The sequence below is a fragment of the Linepithema humile genome, chromosome 2, assembly GCF_040581485.1.
Source record: "Linepithema humile isolate Giens D197 chromosome 2, Lhum_UNIL_v1.0, whole genome shotgun sequence".
Taxonomy (NCBI): domain Eukaryota; kingdom Metazoa; phylum Arthropoda; class Insecta; order Hymenoptera; family Formicidae; genus Linepithema; species Linepithema humile.
This window is the reverse complement of record NC_090129.1, coordinates 24,953,566-24,979,447: the sequence shown is the minus strand read 5'-3', so window position 1 is coordinate 24,979,447 and position 25,882 is coordinate 24,953,566. Positions and strand designations below refer to the sequence as shown.

The 25,882-nt window shown below is 41.0% G+C and overlaps 3 protein-coding genes across 3 annotated transcripts in view; 2 read left to right on the top strand and 1 right to left on the bottom strand.

Annotated features, from left to right (window-relative positions):
- loh (lonely heart) overlaps positions 1–25,882 on the top strand; it is a 93,798-nt gene that overhangs the window by 37,082 nt on the left and 30,834 nt on the right. The window lies entirely within an intron of this gene.
- On the bottom strand, positions 847–24,660 carry LOC105667846 (photoreceptor-specific nuclear receptor-like). The gene is made up of 9 exons (XM_012359926.2): positions 24,121–24,660; positions 23,391–23,551; positions 17,737–18,145; positions 13,095–13,198; positions 9,127–9,241; positions 3,356–3,474; positions 2,860–3,071; positions 2,400–2,688; positions 847–2,117 (listed from the first exon to the last, which is right to left on the bottom strand). The coding sequence occupies exons 2-9, from the start codon at positions 23,509–23,511 to the stop codon at positions 1,879–1,881; spliced, it is 1,608 nt and encodes a 535-aa protein (XP_012215349.1). The 5' UTR covers positions 23,512–23,551; positions 24,121–24,660; the 3' UTR covers positions 847–1,878.
- LOC105667844 (centrosomal protein of 78 kDa-like) lies at positions 3,526–7,663 on the top strand. The gene is made up of 3 exons (XM_067350849.1): positions 3,526–4,120; positions 4,286–4,616; positions 4,944–7,663. The coding sequence occupies exons 2-3, from the start codon at positions 4,411–4,413 to the stop codon at positions 6,805–6,807; spliced, it is 2,070 nt and encodes a 689-aa protein (XP_067206950.1). The 5' UTR covers positions 3,526–4,120; positions 4,286–4,410; the 3' UTR covers positions 6,808–7,663.

Sequence of the window (25,882 nt, the reverse complement as noted above, 5' to 3'; positions counted from 1 at the left end):
ATACTTTTCCTGCTTTTTAAAAGTTCGGAGGAATGAAGTCTACTCGCTTCCCCCAATTATTCTCCGCGGTTCGCCGCCTGATTCCGCGCGTTTCGTAGATCTGCTCGAAAAGGCATTAAGGATGCTCACCCCCGGCGCCGGAGCGTTTAACTCCCCGATTGCTTTGACAACTTAAGCAGGCCCTTAAACCTCGCTCGAGCCCCGATGTAATTTATAAGCGACCGAGGGGGTAACTCCGCCGGGGACCGTCAAACTGCCATGTGGCAAAACCCTCGTCGGCAAGGGAAGTCAGGGATTATGCGGTGATAAATAAATATGTACGTTTATGCAACAACCACCGTGACGGGATTGCGGGGATGCGGAGATACGCCGTTGCGTTGTAGCGAAGTCAAATTGCGTTTCGAGGGGATCGCGGATTCAATCCACCCTTTCTTGTCAAGTATACCGGCGATCTTTGAACTTTGACTCCGTTCGAGAAATCTAGATCCTCGCTACTTGTATAGTATTGATTATTAATTAAATTCACCGTAATGCGTTTTAATAAATTTTTTTTGTATTTATTGCCGCAAAATATATTTTGCAGAATTTTATTTTAAAATAAATTTTAATTTTTTTTATTATTTCTATCGTTTCCTGTAATACTTTCAATTTTTCTGTAGATTTTTAAATTAATATTTATGTCTGTAAAATGGCAGGACAGAAATTCAAATGTTTATTTAAAATTGAATCAGTTAAAACTTACCTGCGTTTTATTAACACCAAAAAATCTAATATCGTCTAGAATAATGAATAAAAGTGAATTAGTGACAAATCGAACGGGATATTGAGTCAATAACGAAAACCGAGTTAATCAGATTTATTTTTATTACAAGTAATCGTTACAATACATATCACCGACTGAGAATATGTAGACTTTTACAGCGAATAGTATCACAACACGAAATATACAGAGAAAGTGCGGACGAGCATTCATTTACAGCGCCGAAAAAATCAACCTTCGCGAACAAAATTACTTTCATTAATTGATATTACGCAACATTAAATTTTATAAATTCACATTACTGGCTGAGTTATTTTCAAATGCAATTTAATCCTGACTTTGTCAACAAATATCGCTACTCGGTTTATTAATTATACCTCTAATTAATAAATTTGTGTTCATCAGTAAAAAAAAAAAACAGTATTTTAATTGTGGTAATTTTTCAAATAATTTGACTGCAAATTTATGAATATATATTTTGCAAAGTAATTGTTTTCAGCATCACATTTCTGACACTCACGAAGCTACAGAGTGTTTATCGCTCCCGTCACTTTCCTTTCTAATTCGGTAACTTTACGACGAACGTAAATCAAGATACGAACGAGAAAGAAGGAAGAAACAAATATTCCCGCTTTTCGGCTCAATCCTACGAAAAAACGGAAAACGTCCTAATAACGTGCCGGGCCTAACGCCCGATAAATATGTCTATAATAAATAAATACATGTATATATCTATGTGTATATTTACGCCGCGATTGAGTGCCCCTCGGTCGTCTTTAGTTGCCGTTTTATTCGTTAGCGACGCCATTCTTCCTATGTCTCGCATTTGCACGATAAGAATACACGCTAGCATCGGAATCCTTATCATCGAAGGGATTTAGGACGTTTGTCCTTAGGCCTGATCATGTCGGGACAAAGCTCTCTCGCGCCTTCATTCCTTAATCTTTTCATTTAGGAAAGCCTTGTTCACCAGTCTTAACTGTCCTCCTTCGATGATCGATTCTTTCTTCCACATATCTTTTGTCCTAGTGCCGAATCCTTTAGATTTTGCAATTGATTTCGCATTATCAATTTTATCGTGACATTTGTAGCAAAGTCCTTTGGTGTCCGAAGTGGTATTAATTTTTGTACATGTCGCAAAGGACCTTCTCCATCGGTGTGTTGCCAATAGTCCTGTGAAAGTAAATCAATTCCACTCTCGCGGCTGGAACTGTTCGCAGCAACGGCAGCAGCAACAGCAATCTGCCGAAGCGGGCCGGACTGTTCGGCTGTTGAGCGCGCGCGTGATGTCCCAGCATTAGCTGCGCTTGATCCTGCAGATTTTCGATCTGACTGGAGTCCTTTAAGCCGCGGGTTTCTGCAACGGAAAATCGGACCTCCAAAAAGCTCTGATCGCGAATTTGCGAAATTAAATAACTATGAATTAAACGAAATTTGTTTTTTTTTTTTTTAGATTATAGTTTTAGAATTTATAAGTGGATCAAATTTAATAAAAGAATAAAATAAAAAGCTTTTGGTAAAATAAAAATTATGAATCAAATTTTGAAATATATTTTACGCTAAAAATAAGATAATTGAAAAATTGGGAACAATGAATTGCAAAATCATTGTGTAAAACGAAATGTCGAAGATTGCTAACCTGGGCGGAAGAGAACAATAGCCTTCATACAGGCGAATTCGGCAGGATCTACCATGACTGCTTTGTATCTCTGTAGTGTGTCGTGCAAGTGCCTGACATCCGCCGCTACTTGGCTGGGTTTTCCCGTAGTAGTTTGCAGATGCAGTCCCGAATGCGGATGCGAATGCGGCGAGAGAGTCAGAGCTGTCAGTTCGGCGGCGCTAAAGAGAGGCGAGGATTCGAGCGGCAGACACCATTGAACTGCATTTAGCAGGAACAGCTCCGACCAGACTTCTTCCAGCAATATTACCTGTGCAATAAGCGCGATCGATCGGATATTTATTTTATCAACATAAGTGAAAATTATCTTTGTTTTAATTATATCTAAATTTTTTTCACTGGCCGATAATTTTTATCGATATCGTTTGCTCGTTTGATCAATTCTCAATAACTTTTTATGCCGCGAATCGTCGCACGTTACCTGGTCTCTGAATGGCAGGCCAGCGAAAGAGGGGAGATTCTTCGCCCATTTGACAGCCATAAAGAGCAATCTCGCGCTGGTCTCGTAGACCGTTTCAGCACTCGCGGGTGAATATAACGACGGGATCACCGGCGGAAGTTGCGCGCATCCGCTTCGTTGAGGTGTCAACGGCTCTTCGTTCGTTACATCTATGCTATCCTCAGATGCGTTCCCTGCTCAAATATAAAATTCTTTTCATACAAATATTTCTAGCAATGACAATAGTAAAATCGCTAATAGTACTGGCACAAATTTGTAGAAAGAATAGATTTAGAAGAGTTACGAAAATCTTAGGATTATCAAAATATTTCACATCTTTAATGAAGTAGAAAGCGCTGCTCAGATTTTCTATATCTTTAAATTTTTAAGAATATAAATGTTGCATTTTTATTATAAGCAATTTTTAACACTACATGTTACAATCGCGACAATTATATTAAATGTAAAATGTATATACCGTCGTCGTTGTCTTGTCGAGGCGGTGTTCCTGCGTTGTTTGTTGAATTTGTTGTCGGCGCGACTGTGGGCAGAGGTAGTGGCGTAGTATATCTCGCCATTGCTAAGGACACCGGCGGTCTGCAAAAAAACAATTTATGATGAAAAAGTGAAATATATTTGAGTAATAAGAAATAGGAATTGATTATCAACTATCATTTGCCACAAACATGTCCTGTTAAATTTGCTAGAATTTAATTTTACTGTGGTGCTTAAAATGTAGCAAAATATATAAATTTACAAGGATGCGACTTGAACTCGAAATAAGAATGTACTGCACATTTAAACATTTTATGAATGAATAATATTATTATATTTTTCAGATGTAAGAAAGAGGCATTGAGACATTGTTTCTCTTCGTCATTCGCTTTGTTTATGGAAGAGAGTTATAAAAACCGTGATTATCGCGTTATTTTGCAAACTCGATTTGGCGATAAATCAAAGTGCACCGAGCGACGACATCTTCAGTCCGCTTGCGCTCGAGTTTCGTTTGTAGGTTCGTTGTGTTCGGCGTAGCGATATTTTATGTCGATTTCGGGTAGGTAGGCGGGCAAGCACGACCGAGAACAACGATCGAGGTGGACGTCGTCGATGTTTTTGAAAAATATTTTTTTTGACAATATTGATTCTCGCAGTTCGGCAACTTCTTCCATGCAAATCTGATAGTACAGATGACGTTTTGCGATGAGATCGCGGTTAGTCCTCGGATGAAGCAACAACGGCAAAAGTAATTCTTGTTTCTCGAGAAAAATAGTCTCTTGTGAAATGATGAGGTTGTAAAGGTGTTTTATTTCTAAAATATTCTAGCGTATTTGTATAATTTATAAAAAAAAAAACATAATTGCTTATATAAATTGCGAAAGAGTTATTCTGTTAACGTGTCGATCTGTAGCAACGAACGAGGCTGCTCATAATTCTGGAGACGAGACCACCGGCACCATTACGACGTTCGAGGGTAAAGTTCCGTCGCGATGCCGACGGAAGATCGATGCGGCCCCGTCGGCTTCGCCGCGGAAGATGGCAATTCCGGCCGGCAGAAACTTTGCCAGCTGCTACATGGAGCTGTGCAAGCAGCAACGACTGCGACCCTTGCCGGTGATATGCGTGACTCTACCGCACAGTCTTGATTTCACCACCGATCGCATTAAAATGGACGATTGGGGACCGATTTTGAATTCGCTCTCTCTTGATCGTTCGCTCAAGTCGATCAGCGTGCACAGCAGGTTGCAAATTAATCGATTATTTTTATATTTTTATATTGTTTCTGCATTCCATTGCAGAAGTAATATCAAAATATATATTTTACAATAATTTTTTCTTTTCAATACTTTACGTAAAATTTTTTTCATGAATTTTATGATTCGACTTTTTTGGTTACGTTTGTAAGCTAAAATTTGCGATATTTCTTCTTTTTATTTTACTCGTTGCATTCTAAAGGTTGAAAAAATTAGTCTCAAAATATTGATAAAACATTGTGGCGCTCACAATTTCTAAACTTATTTCGAAATTCCAAGAGATTACGTGTCTGTGAGATGAAATCTTCGTCGCAGATATCAATGTCGCAAACCGTTGGAAGAGGTAAATTCCGAGGACAAGGCGCGAGCAATGGGCAAGACTCCGGTGGTCCTGACGCGTTACTTGCTCGAGTGGCTGTCGCAGAGCGTCGGCCAATGCGCGAGGAACTCGGCCAGCCTCACACATTTGGAACTCGAGGGCATCCCCTTTCCGCCGGACTGTATCGCGGTACTTTGCGTGGGTTTATCGGGAACGGAAACTTTGCATCATCTCTCTCTTCGACGTTGTTACATCGGCGATACCGGCTGCGAGCTGATCTGCCGCACGATAGCGGATATTCGCAGCGTGAGATCGCTGAATCTAAGCCACTGCGACCTCACGTCGAACTCTGGCAGCGTTTTAGCATCCGCGCTTTCGAGGCAGAAGCTGGCGCTGTATCATGACACCTGGAAGCAATCGTTGAGATATCGCGAGCCCAACTTTGAAACAATGCCGGGGCTTCGTCGACTGACTCTGAACGACAATCCGCATCTCGGCAACTACGCAGCGAGGGAAGTGATCGAGGCGATACGCGACAGTCTGTGGATGAAGGCGCTCGATCTTCAGCACTGCGGTTTGACAGACCAGATCGGCATAGATCTGTTGAATTTGTTGGAGCAGAACAACACGCTGGCGGTGTTCGACGTGAGGAGGAACGCGAATCTGAATGACGAGCTCGCAGCAGAGGTGATGAGAAGGTTGCAGGAAAACGACGTCGACGGAAAGTCGGAATACAAGTGGTTGGGATTAGTGCCGAAGGATAAGCGGACCGCTTCGGCCGGTATTCAAAGAGACAGCGTGAATGAGAACGCTGCGAAAACTTCGAGACCGCGAAGTGCCTTTACTAGGTACACGAGAAGGCCGCCTCAGGCGATTCCTCCGAGAAGAACGCTTCCGATATCGATTCCACCGACGAAAATGAAAATCCGACCGCCTTCGCCACCGGTTCGCGACACTCAGCCGCTTCAGCAACGCGATGTGAACCGATCGCAGGCGATCGACAGCGTACGACCGACGCCTAAGGTATCTTTACACCTGGACCTCCAGTCTCGCATACAGTCCACGATGAATCGCGCGAATCGCGACATCGAAAATCAACCGGAACATGAAGACACTGTGCATTGCTGCGAGGAAACAGGCTCGAAGAAAAGCATCGATTCGAGCAAAGTGAACGTCAGCGTGCAAAACGTGGATCGGCAGAATGATGTGGAAACAACTCAGAATATTCTCCAGCAATTGATCGAAGCGCGAGAGGAGTACGATCGTCTCCTGCAGGAGACCAAACGGACCGATTTTCTGCTCGTCGAGGAACGAGCGCGCCGCGAGGCCGCCGAGATAAGTCTGCGATCGGCGCAGAACGACATGGCCGAGCTGGAGAGTGCTCTGAAGAGGAAGGAGAGCGAGACCAGAGGCTATCTGCTGGTCAGCCAGCAGTCCTTAGACGAGATATGCCTGTCCTTTGAACGTCTCCTGGAACTGCTGGAACGCGTAGCCGCCAATCATCCATCCGTAAAGACGCAGGACTCGCGGCAGATCGCGAGCGCGGATATCAAGCAGCGCCTGGTATCCGTCATCAGACATACCAAGTCGGAGAACCTGAAGAGAGGCTACAAGGTGGACATTGACTTGCCGAAACACGTCATAGACAGCGCACGGAAGCTCGTGAAATCCGAGAGCGACGTGAGATCGGCTCAGCCGATCCCAGCGACGCATATTGAGAAGAAGATCGGCGAGTGTCCCGACAACAACGAGCCGTGTAAAAAGCATTACGGTGCCGACAAGCCGATGTCGCCCGGCGATCGAGCTCGAGCGATCTTCGCGAGCATCGTCAGCGGCGAGGCCCTGCTTGAATTCTACTAGTCGACCGATCGGACAAATTCGACAATCGTGCGAAGGGCACGGACTTTTTTCTCGAGGTTTCGCGTGGAATGTATATATACATATTTTGTACATGTATATTGTACCCTCTCTCTTATATATATATATATGTACGCGCAAAAGGAACGTATATACACGCCGTACTCAACTCTTCTATTATCAGGAGGTAATTCTTCTATTACCGCAGCGCCATTTTTTTACTATAAGCTTTGACTCGAACATCATAAACATCTAAGAGATGTGGAAACGCGTAAAAACTATTCTCTAGACGTTCATCAGTAAAGCTCTTTTGTATTTTCGTGTTGTTTGAGAAGTAAATAATTTTCATTGCTATTTCGATGTATAAGACTGTATCTGGGCTTGCGAAATCGGTTCTCATTGAAATTCTCAGTTCCGTGATGCGTTGTGAAAAATTGATTCAAACGGCTCGTATTATCTGTTAGAAAATCTGTGATTACTTATTCATGTCACAATTATCTTAATCGCGTGAAATACGCGGCGGTGATCTGAACTTCGTAAAAAATGTATTTGCAAAACATTAATTTCTATTGATTTATACATTCGGTCATAGAATATTTTTCGCAACAAAATGTAAGTGACAGACGACGCGACGCAAGAAATTGCTTATTCAAGAGAACGGATGATCGAGATAATTACTGGGTTAAGAATACCAGTTAGCGTTTCAGGGTGATCGACGAAGTGTATAATCCACGGTCCGAAGACGACACGGCTAGTCGAGAAGGCAAGATCGATCGCTCACGCGACGAGGAACGTTCCTCGTTTATAGCCACTTTTTTCTTAGCGCGCTATTGTATATGGAATAAATATTATTTATTATTTCCGTAGAAAACTTTGTCCAAATTTTTTGCTGCGAGCGATAGGTAAAATTACTTTTCCAATTTATGATTTGCACGGTATCTTCTTTTCCTCACTTCTGGATTTCAGTAAAAATTATGATTTTTTTTTTATCGTAACAATAATCTCACGTTGAAGTTTATTTACATATAATTATAGTTTTTAGATGCCGCATTTTTTACGCGTATTGTGCAGTGCAAATTTAGATATTTTACATTTACGTAATCGAATAGCTTATTTTAGTAGAAACGACCGTGATGCACATCGGATTGTTGTATCGAACAAAACAACTGAATCGTTTATCGCTGAATCATTGCAATAGATTACATAAACTTTCTCTCTTTCTCTCTCTGTCTCTCTATTATGTAAATATGAAATTGCAAACTCTCGCATGGACACATACTCAATCGCCTCTGTCCTTTTATTAATTTTTTTACATTCGTCAAAGTTCTTTAAATTAATTAATTACACAAAAGACAATTTTTTACACATTCTGAGTAAAATATGATTGATCTTCAAATTGTCAAATTTACAATTTACATATGATTCATCGAAGTCTCTTTTTCCGTCTGGGGCTTTTAATTTTCAACTTTTCAACCTTATCGGAAATTTCAGAGTGCAATTGAGAATAGATCGATGTTGATTTAATCCGAGTAATACTAAGCTGATATTGCGAAAGCATTGATCGTGTAACGAAGTCGCTTGTGTAACGAGCGCGGTGTAATAACTCGCTGAGAACGCCGCGCCGGGACGCCGGCCGTCGCTTTTAACGTTCACCCCTTGGCGCTCTATGGATTTTCTATTAGTTCCAACCTGGGCAGCCGGTTACCTGAAAAACGCTACGCCTACTCGGGCTGCTAGTCAAAGGTAATTTTTCATGATAGATCACGCTCGGCGTGTCGCTCACAACGGCGAAAGGTAAACCTGGTGCGCAGCACAAGATCAAACGTGCCAACAACGTCGCCGGCCCTTGTTGCTCTTGCCGTTGCACTCGTCGGCAGGTAACTATCGATCGTTATCACTGTCGCCTATCGCTAATCGACCATGTTTAAGTTGAAATTTCGTTCAGCCTTTGTGGCGCGATTCGCAGGTGTGCGCCAACATTCAACACTCTTGCCCTTTCGATGTAATCACATCCGAGGGCCTCGAACTCGCTCTTTAGACTTCGTCACTATTGATTCGTGCAAACGAGAAATTTCTCAATCGCCGTTAATTGATAATTCAGCGATGTTATTCTCAATAAAATTTATTCAGTCCTTTGTTTTGCATTTTTTGGTTTCGTTCTGTTCTTTCCAGCGATTTTTGTCAATTATTGGTTTTTTATGCTTGATAATTTATCTCAGACGTCTTAATATAGCAGCGATAAATAGATCAAGCAATGAAAATCAGGGATTATAAAGGATTGTAATGTATAATAAAAAAGAGAAATCAATTATTATTACTTACCCGAAGACGCCTACGGCCACAGCGGCTTCGCGCAGCGCTCGTTCTTGGTCCATCTCGACGAGTGCTTCCGGTCTAATAGTGGCAGTGTTCCTCGGTTGACGTTCATTTTGAACAGCTGTGTGATTTCATGTTATTAAAAATATATGGCTATTATCGTATTGAAAACTATATATAAACAAATACTATTTCAGCTCTTAATTATTTTGTACGAAACAAACTGAAACAATCGAGTGATTTATATTTATTTTACATTTATTTATATTTATAAATATTTATTTTTATTTATTTATATTTACAAATAATATATAAAATTAATATTTTCTTATAAATTAATAACTCGAGGAAAAGATGCATTTCAATGCACTTTAATCTCTTGATATTCGCAATCGCATATCATCCATAATAAATTTATAGCAAAGTTGCGATAAGGTTAGGTGTTTTTGATAGCCGATTGGTAAAGCAAGTTTTTACAGGTGCGACGATTGAAAATTTCCTCTTAAATTCACTGATCGATGAATCATCGAGCCGTCATCGGTTATCGCAAGTTTTTGCGATAAGTCACGATACGATATGTACATATCAATTATATTCATAAATAGTACAATTACATTTTCCGTCATAAATTTTTTTCACGAATATCAATTTTTTTGTTAATAACTGTTTGCGCAACAACGTTTCTGCCGCAACTGCGATATAAAGTGAGAAGTGTATCCTCTATGTACATCAACCATTACGCAACAAAAGTGGAAGAAAGCGGTGAATAAAACCAGCGTGATATTAGTAAAACTCATATTTTGTTAAAAACCAAATGGTTTTTCCGACTGATTGGTAACGAGAAAAATCAGAGCGTTCGACTGCGATATATATTTATCGCGTCGCGCGGATATTTTTTTTTTGTGCAGAAAAACGGCGATCTCGAATGAGAGGATATTGAAAACGGCGGCGTAGTTGGCGAACAATGGAAGTATTGTGCCGCTCGTCGATGCCGTCGAATTCGCGGATGATTGAGATATTATTGAAATATTAGTCGACCGGATTCACGAGGGAACGGCGACGCGGTTGTCTGCCGCCCTCTCGTCAAGCTCATGTAACGCCACGTTATGTCATGCCGGCGGTCTGTGTCTGACACGCGTGAATTTAACGGGCACTCCAGCGACGCTTATTGTTTGCAGTACGCATGCAGCGTACGACCACCCGAGGGTTAGCTTTACTGACCATCAATGTGAAAGGATTCTGTGAAAAAGACCTTGATAATGATAATAGTAACGATTGTGACATTTATATTGCATTAGAATAATCAACTGCGTCGTTTTCGAAATGAGCAAGCGTGTAATACTCTTCGGATCTCTTTTCACTGTCCACGCAGAAAGATCGCAAAATTAATTATTAAAATTTTTTTTATTTGATTTAATTAAAAAAATGTACCCTTTTTGCTCACACAATATGCATATCCCTGGGTAAAAAGAGTGTCATGAAATAGGGGATACTTCGTATACCACTTTTTTTTTTTTTTAATATCCCGTAAATATCTCGTAGAAATAAACGATCGGGACCGCAAGGGTTGACGCGAACGCGAACGTCGTTTTTATGCACGCGAGCCAATCAAGCGCATTTGCGAACTCACGCTCGTGCGGTTCGCCGCGGCGCGACGGCGCTCGTTCTCTTCGTCGTCGTAAACACTGCGGTCGTTAGCGACGGTCGCGTGGCCCCCGACGAAACCCGAAGGGTTAATTGGAGGAAATAAACGTATGCAACGTACGGGCGACCGCCCGATGCGCACGCGGAGGTTCGTCTACGAACCCTTTAGCCGTCTCCCCTTCGTCCCCCTTTCGCGACTTCGCCGCCGGAGACGGCCAGAAAGGACGAAGGACGAGCAGGATGAGTGCTCGGAAGGGTGCTCTCCTGCGGAGCGACCGCGATGCAAATGAGAGAGACAGTCTGTGGGGCGTTCACGTATCCTGGTGCGAGAATTCGCGCGAGAAATGCTACAAGGGCGGATACTGAAGGATAACAATGGAAACCATATTCACAGACATGAATGAGACTCCACGCTTTTAAGGGCTGTTAGCGACAATCAACTAATCCTAGTATTGAGAAAGAAAGAAATGGTTTTATGCTGAAGTGTATTAATTATTGAGAAAACGAAGGTTTTTTTAAGTGTTCTTACAAGGCAAAATTGTGAAGAAGATTTCATTGTTCATTCAAGCTAAGGATCAAGTAAAACCAGTGGTAAAAAGTCCTGCACGTATCGGTGACCAAACGGGGCCCCGCTCGTCAGTTAAACGGACGAAGAAAAAGTCGAGGAAAGGGGAGACAAAAAGCGGGACAGCCTTTCGCAGCGAGGTGCATGCAAATTAAACGGAAACAACGGGGGCGTTTATCTCTTCTGGTGTGCGAGACACGCGAGGACGCAACGCGGAGCGAGAAGGAGACGGGGAGAGAAGAAACGGAGGTCCGACGAAGCAAGAGGACCCCATTAAGCCGCCCAGCAGGCCGCACGCCGGAGGTAAAGCGAGCCGACACGCTTTTTATTATTACGAAATTACTGCGCGCCCGTGCCGGGCCGCTGCTAAAAGGGTAGCCGGGAAAAATTGCGCGCCGGCGACAATGAGTGCCCTAATCGCGCGTCCATTAAAAGCGCGGCGGACACCACGAGTCTCCTTTCGGCGCTTGTGACACGAGAACGTGTCTTCCACGTGCAGCTCGTCGTAATTATTCCAGTCACCTTCCTCGCTAAATTCGAGAAGCAATGTGCAAACCTCCGAAGAACTGCAAGAATTTAACTGTCTACTGATTTTGGATTTCTGGCGGCTCTTGGCGGTTTCTCAGCGCAAGATTGATACACAATTATATCTTTCTTAATTATTTTATCTGGAAAATATTCATTAGAACGTAATTCTGTACATTTGTGAGCGGTAAAAAAGAAATTAAGTTACATAAAGCTACAGGGTCATCGATTTTTCTTGATATTTAAATTAAAATGTATTTATTAAAAAATACTAAACTGACTGTCAATCAACATCAGTCATTTTTACGTTTAAATCGCTATTGAAATATTCTATCAATTGTTTATCACGTTTTCTGATTAATAATATTGTTAGATAAAATCTAATTTTAATTCTTTTCTCATCAAGCATCAAAAGAGAAGTTGATCGATCAATCGATCAGAATGACATCGTAGCTATCGTTCCGCGTCGATCAGCGTCGCCGAAGGTATTGGGATCCCATCGCGAGTTCCGAAGGCATTGTCGCCGAATTGGAGTTATGGATCTGGCGGATTATCCGTTTTCGTGGGTACGGCCGTAATGCCGGAATCAATCAACGGCGGGGAAGTGGAATTCGGGCGGAGGGCCCTTTATGTTCGCGACATAAATAACTGGATAAAGGCGGGACGAGCTTGTACGAGCGGAAGTCTGGCTGTTCCGAACAGCCTCCGATTCAACTCTTAATGCCTCCCGGCGAGACACGGACGCGCACCTGTCTCTCCGTCTTCCTCTTGTTCTTCCTCCCCTCGCGCCCTCCCTGCGGCACTCAGCGCCGTCCCGCTGATAACTTTCTTATTGCCGAACTCGATGTCGCAGGGGAAGAGCCTTCCGATTGAATCGAATCGCGCACAACAACGCGCCAACGGGCGATTTTTATCCGTAAAACGGCGCACGTCAATGCACGAAATTTATTACGCACTACGGATTTTTTATGACGGAATCTTAACTCTTATTTCTCAATAGTGATGTTACATCGTATATATATATTGTATTGAGTAGAAAAATTGGCTTTTTCATAATTATAATTTAGTACCATTTTTTCTTATTATTTCCTTTCATTAATGAATGTTGGAAGTTTGACTTATCATAATACCTTATTGTATGCATCATATTTCTATCACTTAATTTATATAATTATTTTCTTTGAATTGTCCAGTTTTAAGTTTAAATTTGTAGTAGTAATATACACATTCTATCACTTACCATCTTTATTCATCCCCATTTGCATGCATTTTTTCAAACGGCAAGCCTGGCATTGATTTCGATGCGCTTTGTCCACGACACATCTTCCCGTACCAGCTTGACATCTGCACAGGAAATTTATTATTTATTTATTTTAAACATATTATACAATATATATAAAGTAAATTTTTATTTTAAGGATATTCTTTTGAATATTTGAAATCTTCTATTTCATATGTCAAAATTTATTTTTGTAGAAAATACGTTGGTATCCTTATTTTATTTTGTAAAAAAATATATTAGTATGTTTTCACCTTTTTCTCTTTTATCACTTTATTATATTGCAACGAATAAAAATGTGAATTAATATATTTTATTTTAAGGTAAACGAGAAAGTTGATTAATGTTAGGGAGATGATGTCACTTGGCAAGGTACATTGTGCAAAAATTCCACGCTTTTATTGGAACCATAGTGATTTTTATATCCATGTTGTATAATAAAAGACGGAAAATAGGACGCCTTTAAGGCCGGGCAACGAAGTGACGGGAACGCTGTCGCTGGATTGGACGAGATTAAGAGGGATAAGAAGAAGGTACGTGACCCCGAACGGTCGCCTCTTTACGTTAGTCAGCTCGGAGGGATAACCGGGTTAGCCCAACAATGAAAGTAATCGAATTTAACACCATCTCCCGAAGTGCGCACCCCGGATTTCCGACAAGTGCGTCTGAATTTCGCCGACTTTCCGCGAGGGACAAGTGCTACAGAGTTAGGACGATCGTTGATGAAATGTCGTTGTCAAGGATCGATCGATTTGGCAAAGCGTGTGCTAATGAATTCGCCTGCTGTCGCGAAAAAAAAATTACTAGTCGGTTAAAACTGGAATTTAAGCAACGGAACAGAAGGATTCCATAAAAGTTTCCGAGACATGTCATTGTTATACAACTTTTATCTTTCGGAAGTTGGAATAAGTGTAATGTGATACATTTATACTCGAAGGGACAAATCATTCGGAACGTATATTCTCACTTTTACGCCTTTTAATAATAATAATGGTAAAGCTCTATTTTGCATGAATTATTTATAATGCCTTCAGGTGCATTACGCCGTTTAACACGTGTCATTTATCTTTTAGCATTCATAACATCATGTTACATCAGAAAGATCGTTTAACAGAGGCTTGTCGGTTAAAGGGTTACAGGCGAGCCCTTGCCGCTTCGCCGGCGACGTCAGCAATAAACAACATACATCCAGCGCATCCAACCTGCATCCGACAACGCGAAGTAGGGCGATCGACGGGCGTGATAACCGGCAGCACATGCTTCCGGTAATTCAATGAGGCGAACAATGCCGGCCGCTCGTAGAACAGAGAGATGCGTAAATAAATGTATGATGTGGTTCTGAAGGGTGAATGCAGGAGGGAGTCCGGGGGGGACGAGAGGGGGGACTCCGGGCTGGGTTCGCGCCCTGCGGATCCGCTGGGGTGTGAACGCAAATCAATTTGCGCGACGGACCCCCCGCCGGCACGACGGCAGCACGCCGAGGGACCCGTTAGGTCGCCGGGCCCTTCGTGTTATACCGCCTCGGGACAAGATAGCGCACGGATCCTTGTGACTGACGTTTGTTAAAATTGTGCTAACAGCGGTCCGCCGCCGGCAGAAAATCTCGGAAGCTCTTCATATTAATCGGCACATACGCGTGTAAACATATTTCACGGAGAGGATAATCATGACAAGTGATGACAAATGCGATTGATTCGGCGGGACTCGCGTGTTGTTCGGTCATTGCGAGGAATCGTAAAGTCCACAATTAATTCTTAAAGCTAAAATTGAATCTAAAATTAATTTATTTATCTAAAATTAGGTTTTGAATAAATATAGAATTCTAGTCTTTTATGTAAAATATATATTGCAAGATACATATGAGATATAAATACTGAAATATTAATTCTTTGCGGTTCTAAATAAACTCGATGTAGTGCATTATACTGAGAAATTATGTTTTTTTAATCTTCAAAAAATTTTTTAAATAAAAAAATTGATTATCTTATTTATCTTGAACTAAGAGTGTTAAAATAAGGACACACACACACAAATATTGAATATTGTTTAATTAATTTGAACTACGAAGGGTTTGAATATAGAGAAATTTTGAGAAATATGTTTATGTGTTTTCAATAATTTACTTATGTTTCTAATACTTTTTCGAGAGTTTAAAGACGCATATTTTGTAAGTGAAATATTTCTTAGAGAATTATAATACATTCAAATATTATAAAACTCCTAAATTAATTACTTTTGATATATATATATTGCATATTGCAAATTGCAGAATCATAGAACATAAAATTCCGAGTTTCCTTAAATGTTTGCTACATGACAAGACGCAGCACGCGAGTATCGACAATTTGTACTGGCGGGCGACATTTAATTTTATCGTTTGTGAAAATAGAACGACGAGCAAGAACGAAACCGTTTCACTTCCGTCGGACAGCTATAACGCGGTAAAGACTGAAGAGCCTCCGCACAGATAACCAATTACCCGCGGAGGGGAACGAGATGCGACAGATGCGTCCCGACGCGATGCGCCACGGCGGCGCGCCGTCCACAATCGCCGGATTAGCGCAAATCCTCACGGATCGGTTAGATGCAATTAAGTGCATCGTGCGTGGATAAGAAGGGCCAGAATGTTCGCACGAGCTCCCGCGAGGCTCGCACTTGAACTCTGCACGCAAATGTCGCTGCTCGAACAACAAAGGCCGCATCTTCCTTTCATCTCTACTGTCATGTAAAACTTTTGGAGAATCATGCGTCAAAATGATATTTGTTTTTTCTATTAGGTTTTCCTGATTTTTTCTATGTAGACTCAGTTGTAAATGCACTGACTTCTCATGTCCCTGAAGCCAAACGTTGAATTAATTATTTTGTTTCATTATCGAGAGCACGCCTGCGTTTTATTATTTTTTACAAATTTTTTCAGCCAATGCGGTTCAATTATAATGATGCATTCTTCTCCGAAGACTCGTTGAAAAATAATAAACACGAAAATTATAACGCAGATTATACATTTTGCGTGCGTATAAAGCGGGACTTGATTCGGCGTTTTCGTTAACAAACAATTGATAAAGAAAACATTTCGACACGCACGTATAAATACAGATCTGAGTCGAATAAATAAATATTCGCTTTTTCCCTTCTTTTGCGAAAATAAAGAATGTTCGGATCTTCAATGTTAAAGCAAATACGTCGGCGATTGCAATGTCGCATAAGCAACGTTGTATAAGCAAAAACAAACGCAAATCTTTATCGCAATAAAATAACCTGACATGACGAGCACATTTTAACGCAATATTATATATCATATATTGCGTAGAAAAATTAATATTTTTATCTCACAGAATCTGCAATTGGAAAAGAAAGCGTGACTTATTTTGAATATCAACAGAATTTTCCAACATATCTAAAAAATTTTAATATCTATGCAATTTCGCGCACCATCCGATTGATATTATTGTTTTCTATATCTTTACAATAGCTTCGTAAAATTTCGATATTAAAGGCCATAGCTGGTTGTATCGTTCAGGGTTAATATCTAGTTAAGCATCGTGCGGAGCCATGTGGGCCAAGTCGAGTGGGCTCATCCTAATTCCGGGCCACAGCGCGGGGTGGCATAATGTCGAATCCGCCGGGGGCCCATCGAGAGCTAACCCGAGAGCTGCCGCCGCTGCACCGGTTATACCCGGGTATCCGAGCCGGTGGCAAAGCCGATGTGGCGCTCGTTCGAGGAACTATTACCGTCCCCCGGGAACGGCCATCCATCTCCATCGGATCCCTCTCGCGTGCAAGCCGGAATCGCCGTCCCGTCCCGCCGCTCTTGTCCCGCTCGATTCGCGCTCGCGGACACGCACGCAGGCGCGCGCGCGCGTAGGGAGCACTCGATATACGCAAACTATTAACCCGCCGTGTGCGAAAGCCGTGCTCTTTGAAAAATGAACACGGCGAGCGTGACCGAAATGCAAAGCGTCGGTCGAGTCCGACCGATCCCTCGAAAAGTCGACTGATGCGCGGCGTTACAATTCTTTCCCCGTCGCGGATTGAGTTGCCGGACTGTTAACGAGTGCGTCGATGAACTGTCGCGCGTGAAGGACATTTGATCGTGACGAATATATTGTTATGCGTTCGCGGCGCACGGCGCGCCTTGCGATGTTGTTCTTGCATCGCATAATTTCAAATCGCACACGCGTAAAATCATGTATCTTTCGATTTTGATTAATTAAAGTCACAGCCAGGTAAGACAACTGCATCTTTATGTGCACTTATCGCGCGACGTGCGAACTAGAATTAAGGAGTTACGGTATTGTTAGATGAATAATGATTAACAGTAATCATATTCTCCGCGGAGACGCAACGATAATGACGTAGACGAACTAGACAAACTAGACATTGTCGCCTAGTTATTAAGTCGTGCTTATTTAATGCGTCTACACGCCGGAAGCTATAATTCCACTTGCTTGTACATGCCACTCTATCGCGCTTAATTTCAAACCGAAATCTTTAAGAGTTTTGATAAGACGTAAATTATGCTTAATAATTTATTTTCCTGCACTTTTAATTGCTATAAATCTATGATGACACTCGCTAGTTATCAGAGTCAACTTTCACTCACCTGTAAATCAGCTTTCGTCTGACGCTTCTTTTGAAGAAGCCGCTGCAACCGTTGCAGGCTAATATTCCGTAATGTTTGCCGGAGCTGGTGTCGCCGCAGACCACGCATATCAGTCCGAGGCTACGCGGTGGCTTGCTGCCGTGTTGCGGCTGCTGCGGCTGCTGTTGCTGCTGCTGCTGCTGCTGATGTTGCACTTGGCTCAATAAGTGCGGATGGCCATTTCCGAGAGCGGTCAGATATGGCGACCTGGCCAGGGGAAAGTCCGTCGGCATCCCTCTGCAGAGGGGCACCGGGCATTCCTGAACCGAGCGGGAGGCGTAAGGATCGTGACTGGATGTGGATCCTGTCGCCCCCAGAGGGCTGTAACGCTCTGGCAGACCTGGGGAAATAACGCTGCTCTCGCCGGAGTCTGGAACACACATTTATTTCGTCATTAAATTTAACGAAAAGATTATAACACTACGGCAATTATTATAATTTTGCTATTTAAAATTATCTTTTAATTCGATCTTTAGGAAGAAAATGATTTCGTTTGTAATGTTCCACACAGTTCGAAAAAAAAAAATCAAGATAGACACTACAGTATTATTATTTGATCATTTTTGTGATATAAATTTATCAGTTGATTCATTAGTATAATATAAAATTATTATAAATACAAATGCAAAGCTTTATATTGAAGTTTTTAAGTAAATTACAGCCTGTTTGAATATGGATAACGAGCCAGGTGTCAAAAAGACGTTGAACTCAAAAAGTAAGTTAATTAAACACATTTTATCGGTGCACGACCTGCGCCGATAAAAGGCCCAAAATAAACGGAGAGTCGTAAGTTAACGTATGCCGTTTTGATACAGGTGTCGAAATTTTCTGGGTGAACGAACTTCCGAAAGGAAAAAAAAAAAAAACACACCGAGAGAATTCGCGCAATTGCGAATTCTCTTGGTGTGATTTTTTTTCCTTTCGAAAGTTGTAATCCAATGCTGGATTTAAATTTCCTCATGTTCGACTAAAACATCGAATGATTTCGTACTTTAAATATATTCATGGAAATATTTGCATGCAAAATGTAGATATAAAATGAGGCTGAAATCGTTGATAATATTAGTTTGACCCTTGCGTGACTTAATTGAAAATATCGTTTAATTGTTAAATTACTACCTCGCGTCTATCTGTGATTATTAATTATAATTTTAATTATAACGAGCTTCAATTTAGCTGAATTATACTTATGACATTTACATATTTCTATTAATTTAATCCTGCATTTTCATTAGAGAGATAGAGGAAACCATTTTTAACATCAAAATTTTATTTATAATTTTACATAATGTGTAAGTTAATTTATATATTATATTGCATAAATATTTCAAAAACAAAAGTAAAAGACCTAATTCTTTGCAGATCGCGTGAGGAAATCAAATCACTTCTCTCTCCAACAAATATATTATATCTAGCTATAGCGATTCATTATTTTTTTTCTATCGCAGCACCGCGTTACGGTGATCGAACAGTGCGATGAAAGATCCGAGATTTATGATCGAAGTATTATTTTTCCGCGATCAATACGCCAGCGTTTCCATTCGATCAGCTGGCCGTTACTTTCGGCTTAATCCCAGAAATCTCTTTCGCGCGTCTGTGCGATCAACCCTAATCGGGGCAGCTCCAAGAACCCCCGCCATTTCTGATTGATTTCGAAATAGGGGTGCTCGAATACCGCGATTGCATATAAAATAATTGCGCGTTCGCTTAACGCTCGATCGTTATGGACCGCCACGAAGATCACGCGATCCACTTTGTTGCCATTCGCATTCAATTGGCGATCGATATCTCGAACTGGCAATCGAAATCCTCTCATAACCCTCGACGAAAGCGATTCTAAAGGATTCGCTTGCCCCTTGCGAATAACGAGTTACCCTCGTGTTATGTAATAGCGATCAGATTTAATAGCAACAGTTTGTACTTTGGAATCATTACTCAAGTGATACATTTTTATGATATTTTTAAAATATTAAATATTTAGGATATATATTGGCGTACAGCACACACAAATCTTTTCTGTTTATTTTTAAATTATTGCATTCTTAAAGCACGTATAATTTTATTTGATTAATTAATAATTAAAACTAGTTCTAGAAAGGAGATTATTGTGTGTAAAAGTACTTTGAATCAATATTTATTGATTCGACAACATTTATTGATTATTGATGAGTAAAATTAAAAAAAAGATAGGAAGTACTATTGAAATCTATTGTACTTTTTTTATTAAAGACGCGTGATTTCTAATGGTCTTTAATTCGACATTGTTCCGTTATCAATACATTATATGGTAATTCTGGAACGGATCTTATCTGACCCCGCATTAACGAGACCAGAACGAGTTTTCAATCGAGTTCGGGGGACAAATACGATGCGAGCGAGATCTCGTGCTTCGCTGAAAATACCGGCGTGACTAATAAAGTCGAACCGAGCAGAGAAGCGAAATCCCATTTTGTTGATCACGCAGATGTTCATCGCCATGGTGTGTGCGATCTTTTCGCCTAAATCTGTTTACGTTGACATTCTACTGCACTTCAAATACTAGAAAATTTCCCATTTATCGAAATATTTAGAATCAATCTCGTCAAGTTGCAACAATATTTTTTCAAGAATAGAAATTAAGAACATATATATTAAAAATTTTAATTATATGTTAATTAAATTTATAATTTATATATCCGTTTGCACTATAAAAATAGATTTTACGTGAAGAATGCTGCAATTTTGAAAGACTGTCTTTCGAAAATATTAAAACAATTTTACAAAAATTAACAATTATTATACAATGCATGCTACGCGTGTTATGACTTTATTCGGCATAAATATTTATATTCGAGCGTTCTTACTTCCTGAGCTTTTTCCAAACTCATTTCTCGATGTAAATACTGTTTGTTCCCGCGATCCACCCGGTAAGCCTTCGGGGACAAAAGAGAAGGATTCCCGAGGGGTGCCAGAAGCTATCGAGCAGTAACTTTGTCATCAGAAAAAAAGATAACCCCGCCAACGTCAAAATTTCTTCTCTTCAACATGGTCTTCCGAAAGTCTGAGTTTTATCACTAGCTCGGAAAGCACTCGTTACACTTGGATAATCCGATTGTCGAATCGCATCCTCCGATCGTTATCAAATCACGTCAAAATAGGAGACGGCGTCAATCTTGTTATTAATTCAACTCGCGTGACTTTGTGTAAGCGTACGGGCTTTTCGATCTTGTTAACGTACACCCCCCCAAATCCTGTCGATTACTAGCAGTGTATATTCCGGCGCGCTGATTCAATCTTCAAAACAATGAAGGAATTATCCGATGGTAACGCCGATACGATCTCGAAAGCAGATTATGAGATATGTATCAATGACGCAACTCATATATTATATAATCGTAAAGCTATCATATTCCATTTTCAGATTAGTTTTGCGTAAATCTGTCGAAAACGATGTTTAAGAACACGTGTATATATATATATATATATATATACATATATACGCGCTCGCAAATTACAGCATTAGGATAATCAAATCTTGTCGTGGTGCAATCTGTCGGCCGCGCGCAGGGTTAAACGGGAGGAGAAAAATGACGGTCCGATATAAAATACACACCCGCTATAAGCCACCCGCGCCGAGAGTAACGCGCGCAAAAGCAGGGGCGTCAAATTTCATTAGCATATCAATGCTGGCGGATGGCAAGGCGCCACCTGCGCCCTCGTATTATGGGATCATTGGGAAAAGTGAGAGGGGGATTCTTACGAGTAGGGCCAGGGGTTGCGCTAGTTGGAGAGATCAAAAAAAGAGATTCTTTTCCCTACCCCTCGATGTCTCTTTGCTAATTTCGGCTAACTGTTAGCACATTAAATGCGGCGATGGACCAAAAAGATCGCACTTTGCATTTTTACGTTTTTACCAAAAAAAAAACCTACTAAATTGAAGACAATACTCTAAAAATGTAAATAATGTAAAAATGTAAAATAATAAATGTAATAATGTAAATAATAATGTCAACCGTATAATTATAGAATTCAAATAAAGGTCTGACTTGTAAAAGAATTTCAAAATAAATTCAAAACTCAACTCTCAAAAGAATACTTGTTTACTTCTACTCTTTTAAAGAATACTTATTTACTTCACAAAAGCACCAAGCCAGGAAAACAGATATCTCGCATCAAGGTTTAATGATAGCAAAACAATGCTAACTGGAATAGTAATATTTAACATGAACGAAAATGGTATTAAACACAGCTGCTTTTCGGATATTTGTTTTAAGTGGATGCAGGTTGATGTCACAGCTAAATGAAATGCAATGAGCTAATTGTACGAGGGACAAAACAGCAGAAGCTTTACACACTTTGTTCAAGTTCATAATATACGGCCAAAGTTTTAAGTCACAATATGGAAATTGATAAATAAAAATTTAACGATAACTGAGAAAGCATGTGTCATCGAACAGAATTCAGCACATACAAGTCGATATACATACAAGATAAACAAGACTGGATAAACATTCACGATTCGATATTGCTGACGGGACCGATAAGACATTAAACTATCCGTAATCGTTTAAAATTATTGAACGGTGAAATTATTATTAAATATTATTAAGATGCACATTTTTAACATTACAAAAATTTTTTACAACTTGTCAAATCAAATTTTACACAGCCAAAATTTACAAATACATTTTCCAACTTTGCTTGGCAATTTTTTAATTATAAATGATTGAGAATAAAAGACTTTCTGCAATTAAACTTCAAGAATGCAAATAAACAAGAAGACATTTCAAATGTAATCTTTTATCTTCTCAGAATTTTAATTTAAAATTTAGCTAATAAAATATTCAATGTTAGAAATACATTCTAAATTAATAAAAGAATTGTACTTGCAAATTTTTTGGCCGATTAATTTAGTAATAATTTATACGTAATAAATTAGAAAACGTAATAATCAATAGCACAATTTTTGAAGAAAGAATTATTGAAAAGTGCAAAGGTTCTTCCCGCGTTCCGTCCGTCGCTGAGAGCGGACGATGCAATGCGACGGACAGACGTATGCAAATCTCCGCGACTTTTATACGAGTTACAGACGTGGGGTAGGATAAGTGGGAAAAGAGGGTGGCACGTAGGCGACGACATTATGCCATTAGAATAATCAAATTTTGGCTGACCCGGAGCGTAGGAAGAGAAATTGCACGTTGATGCAAGTTTATGCATTACATTACGCATTACATTATGACGTGAGAAAAATGTCGCGAATACGAACGTTAGTTTCTAAGCATTGCCATTAATCTGCAAATTCCATCTAGCAAAAGATAAGATTTTAAAATCTTCCACATATTGCTGATTTTTTTTCTACAGATATCGTTTCTTTAGCATGTAATTTTTCAGATAATATGATAAATTATCCAAAATATAAAACTATTTATAGATATATTATCAAATATACATACATATTAACAATAAAAATCTCGCGCATGATTAAATGAAACTTTTCAATTAAACTCTTCCAATTTTCATGCACAACACAGCAGTCCCGAAGACACTTAAGAAATGACTAAAGACGGACATTAGATTTTCAAACATTTATGAAATCTTTTTTTTTAATTTATAGCTATTTTTTTTATTTAACTTACCGTGTCTAACGCTCAGCGGACTGGCGGGGCTCCGTGGATGCTCCGAAGTGGTTTCATTCTGCGCCTGTTGATGCTGATGCTGATGATCTTCGGTGGCCGTGACCGTCGCTGCTCCGTTCATCGTGTCTCCTCGATCATTCGTTATCAAGCCGTCGTGCGTGCTAAAAACGGTACATACCTCTTTAGACTTCACTGCTTCTTTTATGCAAAATTCACACCTGATTTATCGATTTCGACTGATCCAATACAAGCATGCATACAAATGCAATAATTTAATCATCTTTCATTTGTAAAATTCGTCATGTGGAAAATATGCCGGTTTAATGTGCTTGTCATCGCGGTATGAAATAGATTTGCAATTTTAGCTTATCTAAAAATAAAGGCTGGCTTCCTAAAATAACTCGAACAGAAAAAATCGTTGCACCACATTATGTGTATTTATATTTGTAATCTAGAAAATTTTTATTCCGATAATTCACACATAGAGATTTTTAATTGAATTTAATCAGTTAGACAAAAGGTGACTTTAAATAATTGTTGTAACAATTAAAAGGTAATCTTCTTTAATCTTTTTTAACAAGTCTGCCATTTTTGGCAAACAGCTTTTAAATTTTCTTCTTTGAGTGACAATTAGCTTGTTCTTGATCAAAGAACGCATCTTTCAAAGCAAACTAGAGTGCACATCATGCTCACCTTTTTTTTTTTTAATTGAAGATTATCGTAAACTCACCTAAGATAACTCCAGATTCCAACGTACCCGCACTGTGGCACGTAGGTCACTTCCTTTGCGATCACTGACTTCTCCACCCTTTTCAATCTACGATCACCAAATTTTCGAAATGTCCGTTTGATTTACGATCACTTGATTCTCCAACTTAGTCGGTTCTGCTGATCACCACCGATATCGGCAACCGCAACGCGAAAGTTACTTCTGCAACCCCGAAGAAATCTAAAGTCACGAGCCAGACAAGCGCGATTAAAATGCGAAGTAAAATGTTGGCTGCTGCAAAAGTTTGCAGGAGAGATCGGGCGAACACGCGTTATCGAGATTGACGCGTTCCGCTTTGGAGATCGGCGCGTAGGCGAAACGATCGTTCGTCGATGTCGGATTGGCGTATGACGTCTGCGGCGTCCCGATCCGGGATCTCGGCGGCGAGTCGCCGTTACCCGCGGATGACGTCGGCGTCGTCGTCGCCGCCGTCGCCGTCGTCGTCGTCGTGGCGGTTGCCGTGCCGTCGGAGGCAGCGGGCGAGCAACGCCCGGCGCCGATTGGTCCGCCGGCACTTTTGAAGGCGGGATCAGGAGGCAACGCCGGAAAAACGACAAAAACGAGGAGCGGGAGGATTTAACCTATAGCTTCCACGTTTGACGCGGCGCCTCGCCGCGACGCCCGTCGTCACGACGACGCGCCTGCGCCGACCCCTCCGACCCTCTCCGATGACGCCTGGTATCTCCCACCCCGGGCGACCCGGAGCGAACTACCCCTACCGAAGCGAGACGCTGTCACAGGAAACGGCGCCTACCTGAGCGTCGTGCAATTGTTGATCGTTGGCTACGCGACGGCGAAGCTCTCTTTGCTTTGGCATCGGTTCGCCTGGATAAAAAGTAACGATGCGTTAAACAGCAAGCACCTTTTGATCCGTCGTGAATTAATCGAAGGGGGGTAATTGAATGGAGACACAAGGATTCACAATAGGGCGTAATAATTACGATTCTATCGAAATTGTTTCTATTCTCAGCTTGGACCCGCGTGAATTTTGTGAAAAAGAAGTTTACGTATTTTCACCTAATACATAGCAAGTTCAACTTACTGATAGACAAAATGAGTATCACAGCGGCAATTTACAAATTGCATTTGTAACAAATGTAATCTAATTCACATAGAAAAAAACATAGATATATGCCAATAAGTTTTATTTGTTTACGTGGTATTGTTTACAGTATGAGTTTATATTTTTTAAATAGGAGTATATTCTAAGCTTTCCGCGGAGCAAAAATTTTAACCAACAGAATTTTCTTCGTCATCGCTATTGAAGAGTCAAGGTTCAAAAGGAGCCGCTAGCGGAGCGATTAATGGACCGATCGAACTTTCGACTTCTGAAGTGTTCTCCCGGACAAATCGAGCGGGATCCACGAGAGTGGATGTGAGCAATCGGTAACAACCGATGCCTCGCGACGCCGGGCGTCGTTGTGGTTGTGGTGGGCGAGGACCCCGGCGGCATCTAGGGGTTGCCGGGTCGCCGCCATGCTGGATTCCTGGCGTCGCATGAGCCCTGGTTGCCTTCTGGTAATCGTTGCCAGGGATGCGACGACCCCACCAGACCGACGTCGCCACGCCCCGCGGATCGCGGACGAACCAATGACGCCGGGACGTCGCGACGCCGGCGTCCACCAATAGGATTACCCTCTGATACGGTCTTTCGCTTGTCGGTGACTGCTGCACACCCGCTCCCCCCAATCCCCGATCCCCTCGTCAGGCTGGATGCCTTTCA